We start from the raw sequence: 23,449 nt of genomic DNA on the forward strand, positions 1-23,449 counted from the left end.
CGTACGTATGTATATTCACGTATACTCGGCGGAATCGACCCGTTCGCGAATCGTATAATAACGGTGTCGAGAAAAAGCGAAGATGCAGGAAAAACCTGGCTGCTTGGCCGCTGGCCGATCAAACGGAGGTATATGAGAATATCCCTTGGGTGGTGAAATATTGACGCTATGCAGAAAACTTTAATTCGCAATTTAAATGCACGCCTTTTATACAGCGTGGCTCGCTTCATCCTTGAATCATCGTTACGCCAATTTGTCAGGGTCTTGAAACGCGTTCAATTTTTCATTTCATTCGATTCCACCTGAAACTCCAACCACTGACTAACAGGGATACAGATTCTGTTACGTCAGTAATGATTAATTGAAATGTGCAAAAAAAAAAAAATATTTGAAAACAGGGTTCAAAATTGATGAAAGTGAAAAATTGATAAAGTTTAATTTTTTGTAAGAGAATATTCAAAAAAAAATTTTCACTTTTGGTTCAAACAGAAAATTTTTGCCCCCTACCCTTTTTTGTGTGCACGCGTGTGTGTGTGTGTGTTTGGAAAATAAAATTCAGAGAAGCTAAATTATTTTTCGAATTAATGACAAAAATGGAAATCATACGATTACGTAATTTCTTTAGAATGAATTGGTGATCTGAATATTTTACATGAAATTTGATGGTGCCAAATTTTTGGCCGTTTCATCAAACTTCGCTCTAATTCAATTCGACTCAATAGAGTTGAGTCACGTTGACTTTTACGTATTTGTCCGAAAAAGCTCACTCGGTTACTGCGGTATTTTAAATTAACTGATTTCAATTCTATCAGATTCTAAATTACATAAATTTCCATTAAAAATACGTTTCAGTAATCGATCGACTTGCGTCATCGATTTTTCTCCACTTTTTCCAAAAAAGCTCACTGGATCCTTGCGGTATTTCAAATATACCGATTTCAATTCTATCAGATTTTAAATCAGATAATTTTCGATTGGAAATACTTTTCAATACTCGTTCGTATATTTTTTGATAAAATATTGTTCGTTTAAAGAAGAGGAAAAAAAAAAAAAAACGACAGCAACTCGAAAATAGCAACAAATAAAAAAAGAAAAAAAAAAGGAAAAAAAGGTGTTAATACACCGAGATAAAACTGAATTCTCGGGTAGCTACCGCACGTGGCGAAGGGTTTCGATCGATGAAAGGGTGAACGATGAAGGGCCGAAACCTTGCATCGATCATCGTGCGTCGAGCTTTTACGGACGGGGCGGAGGCGGGGTAAAAGGGGGCGCCCGATTTTATGCCAAATTAATCAATAATGGGGGAACGCTTTGGCGAGCTTCAAACCGTCACGCACTCATCTGGTCATCGAGGAGCAAATTCCCGGTTTGTAGCCGCCACCTGCCTGCCTGCCAACATTTGGTCGCACAGCTAACCGCCAGATGACGATCGTGTGTAAGCTTTTGACCAAAACCCACCCGAAAATTGGTCCACTAAAGCTTACCCCAAACCGGCTGGGATCATCGCGCGGTGATGCGATGGTTCACCGCATCCACCCCCCTCCCCCTGACAACCATCCCGACCTTCGTTCCTCGTCTCGGTCTGCGAAGGAGAAAGTTTTCGAGCTTTTTTGAACAGGGGTTGTTTGCCTATTTTTAGTCACCTCTGCGTCGAGATTCTTTCCGTCTTGTTACGCTTCGCAATTTGATTTCTCCAATTCGGTATTATTGAACGGTTTTTTCACGTCGCGTTGGAGTGGATGAAATTTAAAAAAACTAAATTCATTTCACGAGGTTGAAGGACTTTTGGTAGGAGATAAAGTTACTTTGCAACTTTGGGATTTTCTGGATTTTAGTGAACTGCGATTTTGAGGAAATGTTTTCACTTGTATCTTGGAAGTTGAAGTTATAGTTGAGATACGAATTTACGACGAGGATCGTACGTCGTTGATTGGATTCGGTATTTATTGTTAAAAACTTTTAATGAAGTATAAAGTATTTCAACTTTTAGGTTTAAATCAAGATTGTTGAAACTGATCGAGTTCACTCAGGATTTATATGTGTTTGGGTGGTTCTTATTTGGGATTTCAAAAAAATTCTGATTCGTTTGTTCCTCAGATTTTAACTTCATTTGTATGAGAAAAAATCTGTGCGTGACTAAATTTTTTCCCATTTAAATATATCAGACTTGCAGATATTTTGAATAACACCCCGGATAATAATACACCAAGAACCGTAAATCACTCAAATATCGTCAAAGCACCAAAAAAAATTATGTCAAACGAGACGAAATCGTGATATACCTCGAAAATGATGAAACATCCAATAAACTTCCGGTTATTTTCAGAGGCTTACACAGGGTATTGTTCCAGAGACGTGCAAAGTCCCAGATTTTTTTACCGCCCAGATCGTTATAATATAAAATGGAAACTGGTAGCATCGTAAAAATTCATGGCATTTAAATGACAAAAAAAAAAAAAAATTAAGTCTTCAAGGACATCCCCTACCATTGCGATAAACAGGTGATCTGTCGGAGATTTTCTTACCCCATAATCGGATCCAATTTGAGGGAATGGAAGCATGAAAATTTTTCCGAATCCCAAATAAGGATCTAGCTTGAATTTAGTTTTGAAAGTTTTTTTGTTCAAAAAATTTGAATTTCTTCGTACCGAAGCACGTCGAGCACTCTTCGATGAAGTTCCTCTTCTCTTTTAAACTTCCCCACTAGAGCATAAACCGTATAACAACCAGAGGCTGTAACTGAACTTCACACGATACGTATGCATCCATGGATGTGTGCATTGGCATATGAAACCGATAATGTGCTCCGCGTAGCGGGTATAATCCGATTACGACCACATTGGTGCATATCTGTATCATGAAGCATTTCAATAAGCTCGGTTAGTTATATTCGTTTGCGGTTCGCTTTGCCTACATGCCTGAGGTATAAAGTGGAGATTTAAGAGAAGGAGGAGCCGGAGTAATTAAATGACAATAATACGTCAGAAGCCAGTCGAGAACTCTCCTACTCCTAATGACAATTCCAATTCATGCTTTACATCAGGCTACTGCTCTACTTCGTCTCTACGATCATCTCTCGTATTTACTGCACCGAGTGAAATTTTTAGTTCCGGTTACCGCTCGGTCCTTGACCATTTTCATTATTTACCACAATCGACAAAATGTACATCTAGGTACAAAATGATGATTAGTTTTTTGGCTGTTACCGGAAAGTCTAGTATCCGTTACTATTTTTCTATTTAATTTTTCTAGTTACCGTAACAAATGCAATTTTTCTCAGTGTGGCAGTCAATGTGTCGAACAAGCAAGTCCGAGAAGTGAAAAATCGGGACAAGTTACATCGGAAGATGCGAGATCCTTTCGTAGTCCAAACTTGGATCGGGATAATTCTTATCTAGGATCTAATCGATCCTGTTTAAGTTGACGATAGTCGACTTTTCCCTCGGTAGCTAGACAGTCCTAGAATTTGGCGTCGAATCTCCCTTCCCTCTTTACTCAGACCGCCTCTTCCCTCTCTATTTTCCAACCCGAAAGAATCCTTTTTCCGGAAAGCGTGTTCTGGCCCAGGGGACTCGACGGCTAGGAGCCAGAATCGAACTGTAAAGGCCAAGTACAAAAGACAGCATTCAACATTCAGAGTTGAACGCCGAGTCGCCCCCTCGATTCCGGCTCTATTATAGACGACGGCCGCCTTGCAATTTCAGCCATTCTTGATCTGCATATCTCTAAATGGAATCGTCCTTTTCCTATTCCCATCTCTCGCCCTTTATCTTCACCTCTCTCTTTTTCTTTCCTCTTCACTCCTTCCCTTTCAACGGCGTTCATTACCATCTCATTATCCCCCACATCGCGGGCTGTTTCTCAACACCGAGGTCCTTTGTGCGGTTAAAAATCAAATATCCGCTCAGGGACGCGGAACTGTGAAGTGCGAAAATGTTATCTCACCCACTCTCCGTCCTTCAATCACCCCCCTTTAATGTTTTATTGTTTGTTTTTTCTTCGTGTTTTTCGTTTTTTTTAAACTCACTAGACTCGATCGTGAAATTTTACCTTTGACGAGTGACGAGAGTTTCACTAAATTTACAGGGACTTTGCTCCACGTTAGAGATGTACCGCAACGAACTTCGAAAGCTTTAAGAATTTCACTAACTTTGAAACAAGACTTTGGGGGAGTTGAGGGAATTCGAAATCGTTTCGAACACCATCGATGACTCGACGAGCTTTCGTAAAATTTGACAAATTTTTACGCGCTATATAAATCACCAAGTTGGAATGCTTCCGCGAGACATCAACGGTTTCACAGGATTTCGAAATCAGAAGACTTTAAGCTGTCCTGCACCGACTTCAATACCGTTTCGAAGAGCTTTGGAAACGTGACCTCTGCCTTCGTAAAATATCTCGACGATACTTGGCTTTACCGAAGACACGACGAATTCGTTAACCTTTCGCAATAATCCTTGAATTCTATTGACTTTGAAAATCCTTGTAAACTAAAAAAGTCGAATTGTATTAATTCCTATTGAAAATTATCTTTAAACTCATCATCTCATCTTTGGTCCCATCCCCGTTACGCTTTTACGGTACAGACTATGTTAGGTATATGTTTGAAAATGAACGAATGGAAATGTCACACCGTCGACGTTACAACGTATTAAAAAGAAAAGAAAAAAAAAAAAACGAAGTGGAACGGCCGTTTAGGGTGCGGCTAATGTCGCAGGGTTGCTCTTTCGCGTGATTTTGAAAAAGTAGGAAGAAAAAACAAACAAAAGAAAAAGAAATAAAAAAGAAAAAAAAAGTAACTGGAAAGAAAGAGTCTTCTTGTTGCGGTTAGCCCGCGAGCCCCTCTCAAAGGTATCTGATTAGCGTTCATCCCGGGTTATTTCAGGACCCTCATCCCAAGGATCATGCCAAGCCTCGAGCCAGCCGGAGGGTTATGAATGTCGAGGTGGGCCGGGATGGCTAGGATCCAGGACTCGATTCCTGTCCCCGCCTCTCTCGACGGCTGCTGCTGCTGCTGCTGCTGCTAAACGCGTAATCGTCGGCTCGGCGTGTCCGTGAATAATTTCTCCGCCATCCGGGGGTTTTCCTTGCAAAAAAGAAGTAAAAAAAAAAAAAAAGAAAAGATTATCGCTTCCGGGTTTACCGGGACGAAATTCAAGAGCAAACCCGTCCGAGACCCGAGGAGAGGAGATCCTCGAGCAAATATTGGATTGTAGGTATAGAATTACTGCTGCCCCTTTTGCCCTCGACCCCCTCGACCCCCCCACGTTATCCTCTCGCCGAAGGACGAGAAGGACGAGTAGGATCTCTGCCGTCTAGTCGTGAGACGATATAATCGAGAAACAACTGACCACTTCGAAGCGTAACGATGAGAGGATGTCCTTGTATCAGGCGGGGGGTTGGGGGGGAGGGGGTGAAATCGAGAAGGGGAAACGAAAGCGACAAAGATATTTGCCGTATACCTACGTCGAGATGTCCGCGAATCCGGGAAAATAACGAAAATGATATTTCTTATTTTATACCTTCTATAACGGATCGGTTTTCCCGTCTTTTGATGGTTATCGAACAGCGAGGAATTCCTTTTTTGCCTGCACCGAACACCCGGTACAATTGGTACTTACACACTCGGGATTCCCACTGAGAAACCGTAATCGCGTATCGTCGATCCTTGAAATTGCCTCAAATTCGCGATACGTTTGTCCGTTGTTTTGTTTCATTTTTTTTTTTCTCTCTCCTTATTTTTCCTTCCCTACTTTACGAACAATTTTCAATTTAGCCTTTCCTCTGTACTACTATCGGAACGATGTTTTCATTTTTACCTTTCTAATATTTGAAACAGGTTTTTCGGTACGAAAAATCCTTTTTTTTTTTTTTTTTTTTGATACTGAATTTTGATACTGAATTGAGAAAAAACGATTAGACCTATGTTTTATCCTTTCGTTATCATCCGGATAAATATTTGTACGGATATATTTTTTTTCCACTTTACAAATACACGCTTCATCGTTAAATATATTTCTCAAAAATTTTCCACGGACAGAATTCACAAGCAATTCATATACCGGATAATTTTGCTTTCTTTAAAAATCTGATTACCGTCGGTTCTTTTTACTCGGTTTCTTATATTCGTTTCCTTATATCTTTCATACCATTCCTCCTTTATTTTTCTTCACCTCGTATAGTTTGACCCAGGCCATCACCGCCATCGGGCTGGCTTTTAAAGCAACAAAACTTGGTTCTTGTTTTATTTTTTTTACATTTATCCCTCATATTTTCTTCTTCGTTTTCTTCCCGGTTGATAATTGGCACGCCGTGCTAATTAAGCAATAAAGCTTCCTACTTTTCAAGCTATACTCATCTCTCTCTCTTTCTCTCTCTTTCTTTCTTTCATTCTTTCTTTCTCGCTGTCTCTTCCTCGAAACTTTAAACCCGACCTCCTCTTTTCTTTAACTCCTCCTTGTTTCCTCACAACTTATTTTTAGGTTTTACTTTTATTTCCGTTTGCTCCCTTCCTTTACGTTTTTTCCCTCCTTCTCCCCCTCTCACTCTCTCTTTCTCTTTCTCTTTCTCTTCTCCTTTCTTCTTCTTTAGTTTCCCCGCGTTGCACCCGTTGGGCTCATTAGAGTCCCGCCGGAACGGCTTAGCGCTTTCTTTGTTCAATAAATTGTATGGTTTTCAAATTACCTTTCCCCTCCGCCCTCGCTCAATTCTCACCCCCTAGAAATGCCGGAGGCTCTTGTTTTCAGTGGTATCGAAATCCGCTATCCCAATTACTCTGTCTTCTACATTTGTTCGTAAGCATCGTTTCCTTTTTCGTTTTTTTCAAAACTCATCTTATTCACATACATTCCTCCTATATCCTCGAGATCACGTTATCAGCGATTAAAAAAATTCCCGCAGAGTTGAAGAGGAAGGAAATTTTTTGTACGAAAAGCCTCTCAGCGGGGAAAAAGTATTTCAGATTACGAGCAAAAAATAAAAAAAAAACGAAGGAAAAAATGGAACAACACACAGCGAGCAAATGAAAAATGCACAGTCGCTTGTATCCGAGGAACGTTTACCTTTAAGGGAAGAGATTATCTTACGCCTCGTTCACCTCTAAACCGAGAGGGGTCACATTACGTCGCTTTGGGGTCGATCTTAAAAGAAAAAAAAATAAAAAAAAAATAAAAAAATAACACAACCCTGAACCCGGTTTTTCCTGCCGCACTTCGTCGTGCGGTAACCGCGGCAAGAAGGAAGTGTAAATATGTAAACTTGTCACCCAAAGCCTCAAAAACCGCTTTGCCTGCCTAATTTCCCAACTGACATCGTGCTCACAGTACAAGTCTTATGCCTAAATCATCCTTCGCTTGAAGTTTGGAAAATAATTTCTGTTACACCAGCTGCAGGAATTCGAAATTCAGCCGAGTAATGTTGTCTCATTTTCACCGAGTTTCGAAGAGCGGCTCAAATTCCCTGAATTTTTAACCCGCCAGCACTACCCGTCGAGCTTTTTACTTTTATTTTCCTCCCCTTCATCCCCCCCCGCCCCCCTCTCCTTCATTTTACGAGGCGTCAAAGTTTTATTACACTCTATATATTTCTGGTTACCGGGTGAACGAGCTTATGAGTCTAACCGGCATAAAGTCAGGGGATATATGTATAACTATTCCTACACCCTTGCCTGCAATCGTAGGTATATATACATATATATATATATATAATATTCCATTCTCACACCCAGCCGTTATTCTCACGGAATCTTCACCGTCCAACCGGTTGTCCAAACTTCCGGCTAGAGACGGCGATAAGCTTCTTAGTACTTGACGAAAAAAATATTTCATCTTATTCCGCGGGGATTTTGGGGCGGTGATAATAACACTCTATGCCGATTGGTCCGAAGCTCGATCTTATACTTTATAGTGACAACGAATCGTGAGACTATTTTGAAAGAAATTGAAGCAGACTTGTGTAGTTTTGTCGATATTTGTAGGGATTTTTTTTTTTGTTTTTTTTTCTTTTACAGTAAAGTCACAAGACTTTAGGGTAAACTTGCCGCATTGAATTATAGTAATTTCAAGTCGATGGTTTTAGTAATTTTGATAAAATTCAACTCACAAAATGACTAGAATTGGTGCCTCAATTTGAAGTTCAATACCTTTCAAATATTTCTTTAAATCAATTCAAATCCACGGATTTAATTTATTTAACGCGAATCGAAGGTTTCCACATAATTAAATTCGAACAAATTTAAAGGACTTTTGCAACCGAATCGTATACTTGATTTCGGTCATAATTAAGATCCTCTGGCTCGAATGATCAGTACCAAAAAGTATAAGAGTATAGGCGGATCATCGGAGCACATGTATCAATGCCAACCGAGAGTCGAAAGATTTCGAAAGTTCGCGGTGTAATATATAACTGAAACGTGTGCCGAAAGGATTATGGAAAAAAAAAAAAAAAAAAAAAATTACTCGAAGAAAAGTTGGCGGCATTTTTTCTTACCGTCCCCTAAAGGATTTAAGAAGGGGCATAAAACCGCTGAAAATGAATGATACAAGCTCGAGAGAAAGATTTCACGGGGTGTGTTACAGATGCTCCTTTAACCCTCCCACCATCCCTAAGGTTCCACGTGTGTGCGCATGCACGTGGGTGCAAGCGAGGTAGCTGAGGGGTGGCTATAGACGTGAAAAAGACAGTGAAAGCCGCAGGAGGTAAGGGAACGATAATAAAAAATCAATACCGACGGAAATAACCATTCGAACAAGTGTAGGTATATATACCAGCGACGGTGGCAGAGGGCAGAGGGCAAAGGGCAGAGGGTGAAGGGGAGGGTCGAGAGGGTGGTTTTCACGTATTCATAACTTTGCCAGGTTCAAATATCGTCTTCTTCGTCTCACGCTGCGCCACCATTTCTCCTCCTCCTCCTCCTCCTCCTCCTCCTCTCACATCTTTTCAACCCCTTTCATCCCCAAAATACCGGAACAATTTTAGCCCGACGTTTTTAGCCGCACGTATGTATGATTGCACCAAGAATCGCATTTGCTACTACAGCTCTTACCTATAATACTACCGATGTATGCTCGGTTTGTGTCGAAGGGAATCGCGCCCTTCGAACTCTCGAATACCGCGTCTTCGGCGAACAAATTTCCGTCCCGCACCAGCTTGATGGTCCAGCTCCTGAAATCAGACAAAATGAAGACGTTAGAGATAAATCGGAATCCGAAAATCATTCGAGCCAATTTCAACAACGGTCAAAGTCTGGAACTCTTGAGCGGCATTCGGTGATATTCAGTTTTTTTATTTATTTATTTTTTTTTATTCGACTCAAAGACTTGGTTGCCGGTTATAGAATTAACATCCGAAGTGTCAACGTCTGCTCGAAACAGTCTCTCCATCTTTAGTTTCTGCGAGATGTCTTTTCGTCAATATTTCAAAACACTAATGACAATCATCGGAGGTTTCATTCGCCCCGAATACCCTACCTTACGATGACCTTAAAACCATTGAACACGATGTAATTGATCGATGATAAATAGCCGTGGATCCGGCCGTCGTGAATAGAAGAAAAAGGGAACGAAGAGGGTGGGGAGGAAAAAGTTGTCGTAGCTTATCTGCGTCCTAGATTCGGACGTTTCAACGTCGATGTAAAAAAAGGACTCGACCCTCCTCCTCTTTTACCTTCCACGATCCTAATTACCTTATACCTATATACGCGAACCGCGTGTTGTGAATAAAAAAAAAATTAAAAAAAAAAAAATTAATAAAAAAACCGGCGTTTACGACTGCGCGACGTATAACCAGCTCCGGTTTATCTCCGCGTGTTTATCTTTCATCCTGTGAAAGAGGAACGGGATGGCATGGAAAGTAACGGTGGGGTAGTGAATTTTCTAGTGATAGATCGCTACGTTGGACAGCCGAGTTTGCACCCCTGCAGTATCGACTCTGTACTATAATCCGGACCCGCAAATGGACTTGGCAATCCTTTTGTACTCTCTTCTCACGCGAGTCGTGTAAGGTGCTACTCCGAAACTTACCGCCCTGATTTTACCGCGATCAAATCTTCACGAAGGTCTTTTAATGCAGGCTGCTTTCACGTTATAAGTAGCAATACAAGGCCGGCTCCGAATACCGTTTCCTGTGCCCACATTTCCAAGATTCAGATATTTTTTCTAGAACGTTCTAGAAAAACGTTTTGTATCTCGGGAGTGTCGGTAAAATGCCGGTACAGGAATCTGTATCCAGAACCGGCCTCGTATTACAGTAAAACCTTGTAGAACGTTCTAGACAAAACGTTTTTGTGTCGAAAGTGTCGGTAAAATATCGTTACAGGAATCTGCACTCAGAACCGGTCTTGCATTGTTCTAGAACGTTCTAGAAGAACGCTTGTGTCTCCTGAGTGTCGGTAAAATGTCGGTACAGGAATCTGTAACTAGAACGGGCCTTGTATTGATACTATTATAAATATGACTTTCCCAGCTCATTGGTTGTTCCTCCGGCTTTCTTTCCCAAGCTTTTCCTTCTTATCTTCTTTCGATCAATTTATGGAGAATCAGTCTTAGAGGCAGCCGGTTTTAACGGAGAAATGTGTGTAAGCACTGCGCCCTGAGGGATTGTAATAAGGAGACTGGTGAAATGAAAATGGCTTTCGCGAGTTGGGCACGTGCCGGGTTTATAGTTGCGCTGGTAAAGCTCGCGAGCTTATGCAAAGCTCGGCAAGTTCCGTTACCCCCTCCGCATCCACAGTTCGCATCAAGCTCCTACTCCTCGGAGAGAATATCACCCCAACCTTGTTTCGGTCTTGTGTATTAGGTCACCGTGAATGTAACTCTCTTCAACCCTGCATGATCACGGAGCTCCGCGAGCGTATATTTAAAGTACATTACCTCATGCTCTGTATACAATGTAGGTAGGTACCTTCGTACTAAGTTGAAGATCACGGTCACAGTTGTTCGGCAAATAAGGGTTCTTACACGCGTGCGGAATTTCCGAGGTCCTGCGTAATAACGGAACGAAAATCACGTATACGAAAGTCGAGGTAGAAGGAAAATTTATGCGATGGTTAATAATAACGCGGCTTTTGAATCACTATTCCGTTTATATTTTAGTTTTTTTTTTTTTTTTTTTTTATTTTTTTTCCCCCGTTCTCACCATTTGTCATATTATCGTAACGGAATTTTCGTGCGACTTTGCTGGTGAAAAAAGTTAAGGGATGAACGTGGAGGGCGTTGAAAATACCATGAAATATTATCAGTTTCACGAGACTTGTTTAAATCGATTGTATCGTTGGAAGTCTAATGAGGCTTAAAAAAATTTTGTTTTTTGTTTTTTTTTTTCAAGGGGGTATGTGAAATTTTAGAAAGCTGTTTAAAAAGTAAAATATTCAAATTTTCTCACTCGATGTCACGACAAAATCCCGTAAAATCAAAACGAGTATTAAAAAAATATTATAAAATCTGTAATGACTTACGAAGCTTGTAACATTTTCGCAAAACGTGTACAAAAAATCTGTAGATTATGTACGTAATATTTCGTGCAGCAAATCTTGTACATAAAACTTGGCAAGAAAATATTTCGCAACATAATTTTTTTATAAATTTGACGAAATCCTGAGGAAAATAGGTATCAAACTCTTGATAATATGGTGAAAAATTCTCGTTACACGACGAAATTCCTCGTGAAAAGAAGGGCGAAAAGTGTATAAAAGAAAAAAAAAAATCATGTATCCGATAATCGACGTTTGACAAGGGATCTCGTCATACAAGAGCGACCACCCTCGATAGGGTTATAAGTGTATCCCGGTATATCCCCAGTTTTTTTTTTTTTTTTTATGAACTACTCGGTATAACGCGGGCAAGAGAAGAAGACGGATAGCCTGGTTTTCAAAAGAGGCTTTTGATGTTTCGCCCTTTAGGAACACGCGTTACAACATTTATTATGTATAAGCGCGACGAATGAGGAAACTGTTTCGCTTTTGGTTCCAAAATTTTTCTCCAGCCCTTTTTTTTTTTTTTTTTTTATTCTGCCCAACCGCAGGTATTCACCTGGCAGCTCGAACCGAAGCGGAAAATAAAAGCACGAACGAGATGTAAAAAAAAAAAAAAAAATTAAATGGATAAACGAAAAAAAAAAAAAAGAACACCGAATGTGAACGAGGGACACGTGGCCTAGTGGTATAAAGGCATAAGACGTTGAAAAATCGAAACGAATATTTTTCTCCGTCGCCCTCGGTCTTATACTACACTGCGTCAAGCCTAAATTCAAACACGTCAAGTACGATTCTTTGCAATAAATTAGGATGAACGTATAGCCACTGTTTTTCAACGTCTCTGATTCACGACGTACCGATCTCGCAATTCGACATTCTCAACTCCGCTCACACGCTATCGCAAAATGTGACTTTTGAAATGGGTGAAAGGTACTCGAGAAGGTTTAATATACGTTGGTATGGAAAGAAACAGCAGGGTTAGAATATTTAATTTTTAGAAATGGTAGGATCTCTTTTTTTTTTTATTAGAATTTTACAGCGTAGAGCATTGAAAATTTAGAATGTCGAATTGAAGAAAAACGATGTATAGAATCGTCGGAATTTCTACGTTTTGACGATTCGATGATTCTGTGTTTTGACTTGACAGTAGCAATGCAAGGTGTCGGTTCTGGATGCAGATTCCTGTACCGACATTTTACCGACACTCGAAATGTCGGTATAAAAATCCGTATCCGTAACAAGCCTTGTATTTACTACTCTTGATAAATCTTTATTCATTCTTACAATTCGAAAACTTAGACTTTTCACCGTTTGAAATATTGCGAAACTAATTTAATGGCGTCTTGGAAACTTCGTTATTATTAACCATGTATTTTCTGATCATTCCGAAATTTTCACCGCCATGAAAAACATCTAATGAACAAACAGGTTATTTTTCTCTCCGTTTTATCACGTGATCTCAAAACAAGCTCAATTTTTTTTTTTTTTTATTCAGTATCAAACTTATCTCGAACACTTTATCGGATGGAATGTAACGAAGTATATTTTTGCTGGGAGGAAATTTGTTATTTTTATCTTTGCGCGATCAATTTCTTTCGGTTTCCGACACGCGTGATTAAAATCATTCGAATAAAGTCTAAATCCAAAATCCAGGGATCAGCCTCGGGGTCAACTCAGCACTGACGACGCTCATTAACACCACCCACCCTGTTGAAATTGCTGACCAAATGCTGGGTCAGCAGACCATTCTGCAAACTACAGACGGTTCGAGCTTGTTCGACACGACGATTTGACATTTTTCTAGTGACACAGCCGTTACATATATATATATATATATATTCCATTCCACCGTCGATACATCAGGCGCCAATGAAAGAAATGAATTTTTAAGGAAAAAAGTATACAAATGGTACTTAATAACGACCAAAAATCCTTATATTTTTTTTTCTTCAAGTACATATTTGATCTTGACAATATTATATTACACCAAAATTCTAGCCTGTCCGGAAAATGTTTTGAAATATTATACCTCTCGATGTGACTAGAGTTGTATCGGTAAATTTTTGTCTAAACGTTTTTCAAAAAAAAAAAAAAAATGTTTCGACGTGGATAAAAAACAAATTTAGGAACCGCGCGTCGAAAGGTTAAATTTGTTAGCAGCGTCGTCGGTAAGTTGTTTTCGCACAATTCTTGAATGAGAGGATTTGCAGCTCGTATTTCGACTGCGAAGAAAGTAAAGCTTCGCGTTAAGAGGTTGTAGAGAAGCTTCAAAGGACGATGAGAAAAGGGAGAAAGGAAGGAAGGAAGGAAGGAAGGAAGGATAGAGGAGAGAACGCAAAGGGAATAAAGGAGGAGAGCAGAGTTAAGCGGGATTACCGTTTAACATCAAATTTTCGGTTCGCAAAACACCGTTGCGCCGAAGTAATCTTAAGCAGGTATAATTATAATGGCAGCCGCCTTTGCTTCTGCTTCTGCTTCTGTTTCTGCTTCTGCAGCCAACTCGTGGTGAAGCCGGATTAGACGATAATCCTTCGCCTAATGTTTACTAATGTTAATACGGATTAAACATACGCGTCGGGAACACCTGCCGCGCGCGTGTGTGTATCATGTGTTAAAAAAATCATTATACGGATCCGTGCATCGTTGAATACAACCATTCTCGGGGATGATTAATCACTCCTTAACTTAATCCTCGCGTAGGCTATGTGTGTGTGTGTGTGTGTGTGTGTGTGTGTGTGTGTGTGTGTGTGTGTGTGGACGATCCCTTTTACTCGGGTAACTCAAAATTAGAGGTTTCGAAATTTATCCTGAATTTCTGGTAGCGTGCAAAAAATTCGTGCCAACATAAACGTTTTATTTATTTTATTTTTTATAAGTCTCAAATTCAATCGTACGAAGTTGAAAAAAAATTTGCTTCGCACATCCGCACCGATCGTGATCTAAGAATTGTTTTTTTTTTTTTTTTTTGTTCATCGTTTGAAAATATTCTTCGTCTCGTTTCGCAGCAACGACCTTTGATTTTTGATACTTGAAAGTCTCGGGCGATTCGTTGAGCCTGTTTCAAGGATGACCTCATCTATGATCTAGAATCTATCCCTGTCCTAAATACCGCCTAGCCACTGTGCCTGGAATTGCATAACTAGGTTTGAAAGCGGCAGCTGAAGAGAGACGCGATTGGTAAATCATGAGGTTTCTGGAGGGACCGTGAACTGGCTTATTGCCGGTAATCCTATTAACGGGACAAAGTATATATATATATACGTAGTCCTTTCCCGCCATTACAATACTGCGCTTAAACTCTGACGCACAGTTTCGTTATCGTTATATATATATATATATATATATATATATATATATATATATGTATGCCTAAAGTCGTAAGTCTTCGAGAGTGGTTGGTTATGGATTTTACATGCCGTATCGAACGATTTCAACCATTTTCATTTTTTTCATACTTCGTGCGAATTACAACGATTGTCAACCTCGTCTTCGTCGGCGTGGCAAAGCTTTCATCCTAACTCTGTAAGAAAATGTAAAGGCGTTAAGTGTAGAAGCGGGTTTTTTAAAATCTGAAATGGTAGCTCGCTGATAAGCGAAAATACTAGTTCCGATTTGTATAATGGGGAAAATCTTTTTATTCGACTGGTTAATTATTTGTTAATGTTGAGAGTGATTTCGATTTGAAAAAAAAAAAAAAAACAAACAAACAAACGACTCTCAAAAACTGTTTTCTTTTCCATAATGGGACAATTTTTTTTTCAATATTTTATACGATAAGTCAGGTATTTTTATTTCACTCATTGTAATAACAACTTAGCAAGGGACGCAATCGTTTCAAACTTGAAAATTGATGAAATTTAAAAACCGAAAATTCCTACGAGGCTGAAGTTAGTGACGTTAACGTAACAATTTTTTAATGGCCTTCAAGGAGTTAATTCGTCAAAATATACGAATATGTTGTGTTTGTCATGGTTTAATAAATTTCAGACAATCCTAAATGTGCGAAGTAACGATTTTTCCCGTGCTAATTCTTATAAATTCTCTGACTCCCACTGATTATCCGATCAGTATTCAAGAATAAAGCTTATACGGTATACGTACAGCTAAATGATTTTCTCTCAAGTCCGAAAATTTTCCTAACTCTGCGGCAATCTAGCCGCTCACAATGAGCAAAAAAAAAAAAAAATTGTTATATTTCCTAAATTTAACGATATATCTGGTAGATTATATATATTATAGAAATTTTTTAATTCTTTACACAGGAGAAATTTCCCAAGAACTGTAGAATTTAACGAGGCTAATTCAGAAGTAAAACAATTATGTGTATTCATGGTAAGTAAACTTGTGATGCTGTATCACTGCCAGTTGGACGAACGGGCAACCGTCTTTTCCTCTTTCTTTCATTTTCTCTCTCTCTCTCTCTCTCTCTCTCTCTCTCTCTCTCTCTCTCTCTCTCTCTCTCTCTCTCTCTCTCTCTCTCTCTTTCCTCTCGCGGGTCGAGCCGCCGAGCAGTGAACCTGAATTCAAGGGTGCTCCAGAATTTAGACCGGCGAATTTTCTGTAAGAAAAGTTCCGAGTGCCCCTCCTGGTCGAATCGATGTGGCTAATTGGCTTAGGAAAACGATGGAAATTGAGAATTTTCCCCCCTTCCTTTTCATTCTAAAAAGGTTCGTTACATCAACCGTGATTTTCGTGATTTTGCGGCTTTTATAAACGGCGACTCATTCGCGGTCTGCGGTAATAATTTATTTGACAAATTAACGTTTCAAATTTATGCATTATCAAATATTTTCGTCGACAATCAATTCGCAGCGATCTCGCCATTTTTTTCTTGTTTTTTTTTTTTTTTTTTTTTTTTTTTACTCCAACTCGCTTTATAAAAACTCGGGGGAATTTATTCCGAGGATTAAACGCCGGCTTCTATCACCCTTCAAGTCTGCAGACAGCTTCTAATCGAATTTTATACATTTATTGGCCTCGAGTCGTAGTCTCATCCTCCAGCTGCTATTGCGCAACTGGTGTTCTCATTTCGTTACACCCGGAGGGATGAAATTAAATTGAAATATATGTTGCAGGTTCACCTTAACGCTCCGGTGATATAAATAATCGATAACAACTTGTTGGAAAAAGTTGTTCTTATTTAACACCGGTAGTTTCAAATTCAACGTCATAAAAATCGGTGCCAGTTTTTAAAAATATAATATAAAACGACAGTACAGGCATATATGTATAATAACAAGAGTTTTAACAAAATTTGCAACTCCATGCGTAAGTATTAGATTTAGAAAAATTTTACAAGAGATCTTTTTTACAGAGCATTAAATTTTCTCCAGAATAGTTGGGGGAAATTTGTTTTTTTTTTCATTTTGTTTCATTAGAAACAGTTTTCAAGTGGTTGAACGTTTTCTTGAAAAATTTTCAAACCCGTGCATTTTTCTATTATACAAAAATTCGACTGCTTGGCGGGTCGTGTTATAGTTGTCGGAAAAATTCGGGGATTTAGCCAGATTTTTGTCCACATGTACGTTGATTACTTTTGGGGGGGATGAGTGAGAAGAAATTCCGACATGACCAAAATGAGAACCACCCTAATGTAATATATATACATGTATATGGATAGAATCTAGATGTATAATAATAGCCTCGACTGCGGCTAACGAGCGGGGAATTTAAGAGTCTGAGGAGTATAAAGTTGACGATAAAACGTTACGATGTTGCAGGATGCTGTTTGGAGGATGGTTATAAGGGGGGGTGGAAGAGGAGAGGGATGGGAATTCGCAACGCTAATGTTGCCCGTAATTAGCGTGCTCGCATTTATACCCCGCAGCTCCTCTCGACCATTTAATTTACATCTCGTACCGTTACAAATTGGTAAATAAAATTTTTTTAAATTATTTACAACCCGAAGATGAAAGGGGGAATCGAGAGGAACTCGGAGAGTAGGTAATTTCCAAGGGAAACCTTGCTCTCGAAAATAGAACGATTTTAAAATCAGTGGAAACAAAATCGGGCGATGGAATGATAACGTGTGTGTAAGAACAATCACTTTTTTTTTTTTTTTTGTGAAATAAAAAATTAACGCGAAATTTTCCGATGGTTTTTCTAGCCTTTTTTAATTCAGACGATTAATTTTAGCCAGCGATGATAACGGTCCCGGTTTTATACCGCTTATATTGTACATTATATACACGCGTACGTAATGTAATCTTTGATCGTAGAACCATTTCCGATAAAGCAATAGCCACACGTGACCCGAATGCAAGTTTTGCCATTATTGCGTTGACTGTGAATATTATCGTAATTATAACCGTAGTGGTAACGAGCTAGATTTGTAGTTGAATCCTGTAATCGAACAGACCAATCGGCATTGCCTGAAATCATGTTAAGGAGACCCAAGTGTGTGATAATTTTGGCTAAGGGTGAGGGGAGGTACATCTTGGATGGTCTGAAATCGTACCTACTTTTATTTTGGGATTTTAGGAATTTCTTTTTTTTTTTTTTTTTCCAAAGAAAATGAAAACACTTGGAGCAATTTGAAATTTTGACCCATACTTTAAAATTTACGAGCCTCGTGGCTAGATTTTTTTTGATTAGAAACCGAAAATTTATTGGTCAATCAATTTTTTTTAACATTTGGGCTACGAGTTCAGAACCGAAAATGTGTTCTTAACTCAAAAAAAAATTGTTCAATCTGTTACAAGTTTGACAGCGATGACTGTAAATAACAAAGTCCTAAAACTCAAATTACTCTTAAGTGTTTTCATTTTCTTTTGAAAAAAAATTCTAATAATAGGTACGATTTTGGCGCGTCCCAGCTGCACTCCCGTTAAAGTTAACTCGACGATGAATTTGTAAAATAAACTTACACGCGGTAATTTGATGAAGCTGTTGCGGTTACCCGATGATGATAAAATCCGATTTTCGTACCAAAGGCAAATTATAGCTTCCCTGATTTTCTTCAATTTTTTTAACCGAACTTTTAACCTCATTTAGTAAAAGATAATTTTTATCTCGTCGAATGTCTACGTAATTGAAAAAATTAGTGAAATACTTTCAACCCGTCGGAAATATCTGCGTAATAAAGTCTCATGACATTATAGTTATATCTCAGTCATCAATCACGTCGAAGGCTCCGCGTCCCTGACCCTTTCATAAGCGTAACCTGTAACGGAGGCAAAGCTTCCTTGGAACGTCTTCGCTATTGCTAATCACGCCGGAAGACCCTCTCGCTGTTTACTTTGCACTTGTGCACACACAAATCAGGAACGCTCAAACGCTGGATGAGCGTGAAAACACGATGTTAAATTCAACGTCACTTGCGGATTTCTCAGCTGCATTCAGGGCCCGCAGAATTATCTCGTTCGGTGCAGGTTTATTTTTACTACAGTAAAACCTCGGTTGTATTTTTCGCAGTTGTACGTTTTTCTCGTTTATACGTTGAATCTTCTCGGTTCTGGAAATTTCTGTCTACAAACGGTGTGAAAATATTTCAATCGCACGTTTCTCGTTTGCCAAGTTTTCCGCACTCGTACGCCACGAGTTCGGTCCCCTGGAGCTGTTCTCCGTTCGGTCGTACGTCGTTGCTGCTGATTCTTTAGTCGAATCTTTCGATCGGACCTTTGACTCGCCTGCCGCTGGTTAGCACGCGCCTTTCGACGTTTCGTGTAATTTTCCGCCGACGGAAGGCGCGGCTCGATTTTCGCGCCCATTGCTATCCCAAACACGTTCAGGCAAGTTCGGGTCAGCGCCTCGTCTACGGAAAGATGATCTTTGCTTACCGTCACTGGATTAACCTTAACCCTTCGGGAACAAACCTATTTTTTAGATCACTGAGAACACTCCGGGTCAAAAGGACCATGTACCACGTTTGACGTGTTGCCGTTTCGAATGTACGAGTGCGATCTACTTGAAAATATTCAGGAGTATACTTTCGCTGTCGTGGAATACGATGGTGTAGTTTGGAAGTATGAGTATAAGTCATGATTATAAAAAAGAGACAACTGTAAATAGAGAATTTTTTGAATAATTGCCACTTCGGAAGAAAAAGGTACGGGCCAGAATGCCCCGGTATGTTCTCGAAGGGTTAACCCAGCGCGTGCTGATGTGAAATCCTCTAATTAATGATAATAGTTAATTTCGCTATGGGTGAATGAAATGACAAGATGATGCCTGTAACACCACTGAAAATCATGAATTTTTCACTGTCCCATCACGAAGGTTTGGAATATTTAGATATTTCACATTGACGTTATTTTCACTTGTACGTAAATATTGCCACGTCCCTTGAAAAGCGTATAACTGAAGTTTCACTGTATTCAATTTTCTTCCATGCCGATTACTTTGAATTTAACCCCGCTGCAATTTTCAAAGTGCTCGGTGTTAACTAATCGAAATTTTCACCAAGAAAATACTTCATTTACTCGTTTCAAAAACAATGTTTCTTTCACTCCTGAATCGGTCTATCATATCAACGCCCCTTACGTGTATTTTCTTACTCGGTAAATATTTGCAAGCAATGAATCGAAGAAGATCGCATAAAGCAACGTGAGATGGTAAAATGGTCGAGCTATTCACACGACCGACTCGAGACGTCCGAAATATGCTGAAATCTAAAAGCTCCTACATCGAGTACCAGAAGTTTCATTCAGTCCTGTCGATTCCAGTCCCTGAACTTTAATGGAGTTGAATAACTAATTTGCAACAAATATTCCAGATATTAGCTGACACACGAAATTCATGATCAAACCTTTCAAATTTTCTTCCGACTTACACGTGCTGTCAGAAACAGTGTATAACTTTCAAATTTTCGTCGTGATCGCATTGAACATAATTTTGCGAGGTTGTATTTTCTTTATCCATCAACATTCCGTCCAACTTTGAACTTGACACGAAATATGCTATGACGTAACACTACATTATAGAATTATCCATAGTATGGTGATAATATCCAACAGAAAATATCATCAGAGATTTGGCTATGAAATCACGGCTATATTGGATGAACTTAAAAACATGCTTCTCCATATTAAGAATCCATCCGGGACCGTGATTATCATTATCATTCCTGTTGTACCGGCATCATGGGAGTTGATAATTAGTGAGTGGGTCGGGGTTATATTCAAACACACGTTTCTTTTGAACGCCTCGAAAACACTTGTGATCATGAACCGTTTGACTGCACGTCTCTACGCAGAATCAAAGTATGGTGTGACTCATTTTGCGGGTCGTCCTGGGTGAAGGTCGTCAACACCGTGCAAGGACACGTGAAACCGAGTAATTGGAATAGATTATATCTATGGAACATTATTCAGCTTGGGTTCCTGGGTGAACGAGTGGATTGCGGATATTTTCTGATGCTAAAACTTTGCGGAAGCGTAAAAAAATTGAAAACAATGTTCGGACAATCGGCACGAAAAACGACCTCAGAAGGAGCGGAAATATAACGAGCGGAAATATAACGAGCGGAAATATAACGAACGGAAATATAAGGAGTGGAGTCTCGTAACGAGCTGTGTCACGGTGTAACCAAAATGTAAAATCGGAAAGGAAAAAAATTAAGAATAGCGTTCGGACAATCGGTACGAAAAACGGACTCACAGGGGGTGGAAATATAACGAGCGGAAATATAACGAGTGGCGTCGTGAGAAGCCGTATTGTAACAAGACCAGGCTTTGAACTGGCGAACGTCGCGAACTGAGACTACGTATTTAAAAAATGAGTTTAAAAACAGTCTCATAATTAGGGAACCTGTACCGTGTGATGCGGTGTTGTAACGAGACAGCAATCCGAGTGATAATTAGAGTCGTGTCTGGGAAAAAGAACGGATACAAAAACGATGAAAACCGGAGGGATACAGTTTGTCTATTGGTGACGAATAAGGAGACAATGTAGTACACATGCCTATACATATACGAGGAATGGATGAAAGGGGCTGGATGTACTTACTAGGGTTCTGCTTTACATTTTATTGCTTGTCTTGGATTCGCTTGATTTACATAAAGAGACGAACGACGACATCGCGTCGCGTCGTTGCCAACGAGAGAGGAGAAAACTCTCTCTCTCTCTCTCTCTCTCTCTCGCACACACACACACACACACACTTTCTTTTTCCTCTCCGTTAATACGACGGGAACGGAAAGGGACGAGGGATGGTAACTCCGTGGAAAAGAATTTTCTATTCCGACGCCAGCATCGCGAGGAGAAGTTCTATTTGTCGCGTTACGTGCAAGTCGGCAATGAATTTACCTTCGACGGTGAGGGGAGAGGAGAGGGGGGAGGGGGAGGATCAAATAAAGTGGAATCTACATTTTACTGTCCGAGTCTTTCCGATCCGTTCCCATCCCCGTCGTCCCTTTTCCCTTACACGCGAAGAAGTGAAGTCAAGAGGACCAAATAAACGAAACAAAGAAACTCGGGATTTAATTCACCCGAAGAAATGTCAAGTTAAATTCGACACGGTTCAGATTCGGGTTTAATCTCGGTTGGAACTTTTTTTTTTTTTTTATTTTTTATTTATTTATTTATTTATTTTTTTTTTTGTTGTGTTATTCTTGTTTTTATCCGTCAGATGTTGAATTTGAATCAAATTCTCCGACAGCACTGACAGTGAGAGAAATTTTTAGTTCCGGTTACCGCTCAGTACTTGACTATTTTCATTTTTTTACCACAATCGAAAAATATTGTTCTAGGTAGAAAATGAAAATTAGTTTTCTAGCTGTTAACGAAAAGTCCAGTATCCGTTACTATTCTTTCTCAGTACGATCGCTGTTACTAGATTTTCTTGCAATTGTTGCGAAAATTTAATGCTTGTGCAACGATAAATTGACGTTAAAGCCTTGTTTAACTAAAAAAGTAGAGTAAACCTCAGAAACTAATCTTACGTTGGAATTACTAAAAAAGGATCGATAATATTGAAAAATGGTTAAGCTTACCTCGTTTTTCCTAATTCCAACAATATTCAAACAGTTTTTTTTTAACGATACCTGTTTTAATGAGTTTTTCTAGTTACTGTAACAAATGAAATTTTTCACACTGAATGCTTCTTTAAACTTTGCCTTTTTTATTTTTATTTTCCACATTTTCTACAGACGGCGAAAAGTTGGTGGATTCAAATAAAGAGGGCATTTTTCGGTATCCCAAGAACAATAATTTTAAAATAGATGTTTTTGTTTTTCCCCGTACAAACGACAATTTGTTTCCGTGTCTTCAGCGAGAGTTTGATTCACGCGGAAGGAGAAGAGAAAAGAAGTTCCGTAAGAAGGGACTCGCAATATTTGAGTTGTAAAAGTTACACGTATATCTTGGGAGCGGAAGGGATGCGCGAAACTTGTTCAACGCGTTGTATGTATACTTGGAGACGTCGACGCCTGGTTTTCGCAAAGTTAAGCAACCAGTTCAGTTCAGAGTTAAGCTAAGGGGAACCGCAATTGATCCGGTGTGTGTACATACCAGAGACCAAACGGTCACTTCAAAAGTTAACCGACGACACGTTTCCCCGTGTTAAACTGCTCCGGCTGCAACTTTGGATTCGGGTAAACGGCTAATTTCAACATGGTTTATACGGCAGATCGAATCGACTGAGCGTGAATAAAATTGACACGAAAAACACGGGCAAAAAAAGGAACCAGAATTAGAACATAAAATTTGGTGAAAAATTTTAAACGTAATTTTCAAAATACAAGTTTAGTTCTTCGACGGTCTGTGTTTCAAAAAATTTTACAATCCGATGAAAGATATTTTTAGACAACGAATCGTGCGAAACGGTTGACGATTTATTAATCGCCAGGGAAAAGCGTTGATAAAATACGTTTGTAAATTGCCCCAAGTTTTAATCGGTATTGTAAAAAAACAGCCGTGAGGATTTATGCACGAAAATTTTTAAAATCTGTTATCACGTTATTTCGTTACTTTGAAAATTTTGAAACGATTTATCAAAATTCCTACAATCATTTCTTGCTGTCAAAAACGATGACGGAATTT

General features: G+C 39.3%; 2 protein-coding genes across 5 annotated transcripts in view; one reads left to right on the forward strand and one right to left on the reverse strand.

Annotated features, from left to right (window-relative positions):
* LOC107225787 (disintegrin and metalloproteinase domain-containing protein 10) overlaps positions 1-23,449 on the reverse strand; it is a 91,477-nt gene that overhangs the window by 42,310 nt on the left and 25,718 nt on the right. For all 3 annotated transcript variants that reach the window (XM_046734431.1, XM_046734430.1, XM_046734432.1), the window contains exon 3: positions 9,044-9,162. In XM_046734431.1, coding sequence (XP_046590387.1) covers positions 9,044-9,162 — 119 coding nt within the window. The remainder of the gene's footprint in view (positions 1-9,043; positions 9,163-23,449) is intronic.
* Positions 1-23,449, forward strand: part of LOC107218764 (protein TRC8 homolog) — an 82,764-nt gene that overhangs the window by 21,878 nt on the left and 37,437 nt on the right. The gene's annotated exons all lie outside the window — the stretch shown is intronic.

The sequence above is a fragment of the Neodiprion lecontei genome, chromosome 3, assembly GCF_021901455.1.
Source record: "Neodiprion lecontei isolate iyNeoLeco1 chromosome 3, iyNeoLeco1.1, whole genome shotgun sequence".
Classification (NCBI taxonomy): domain Eukaryota; kingdom Metazoa; phylum Arthropoda; class Insecta; order Hymenoptera; family Diprionidae; genus Neodiprion; species Neodiprion lecontei.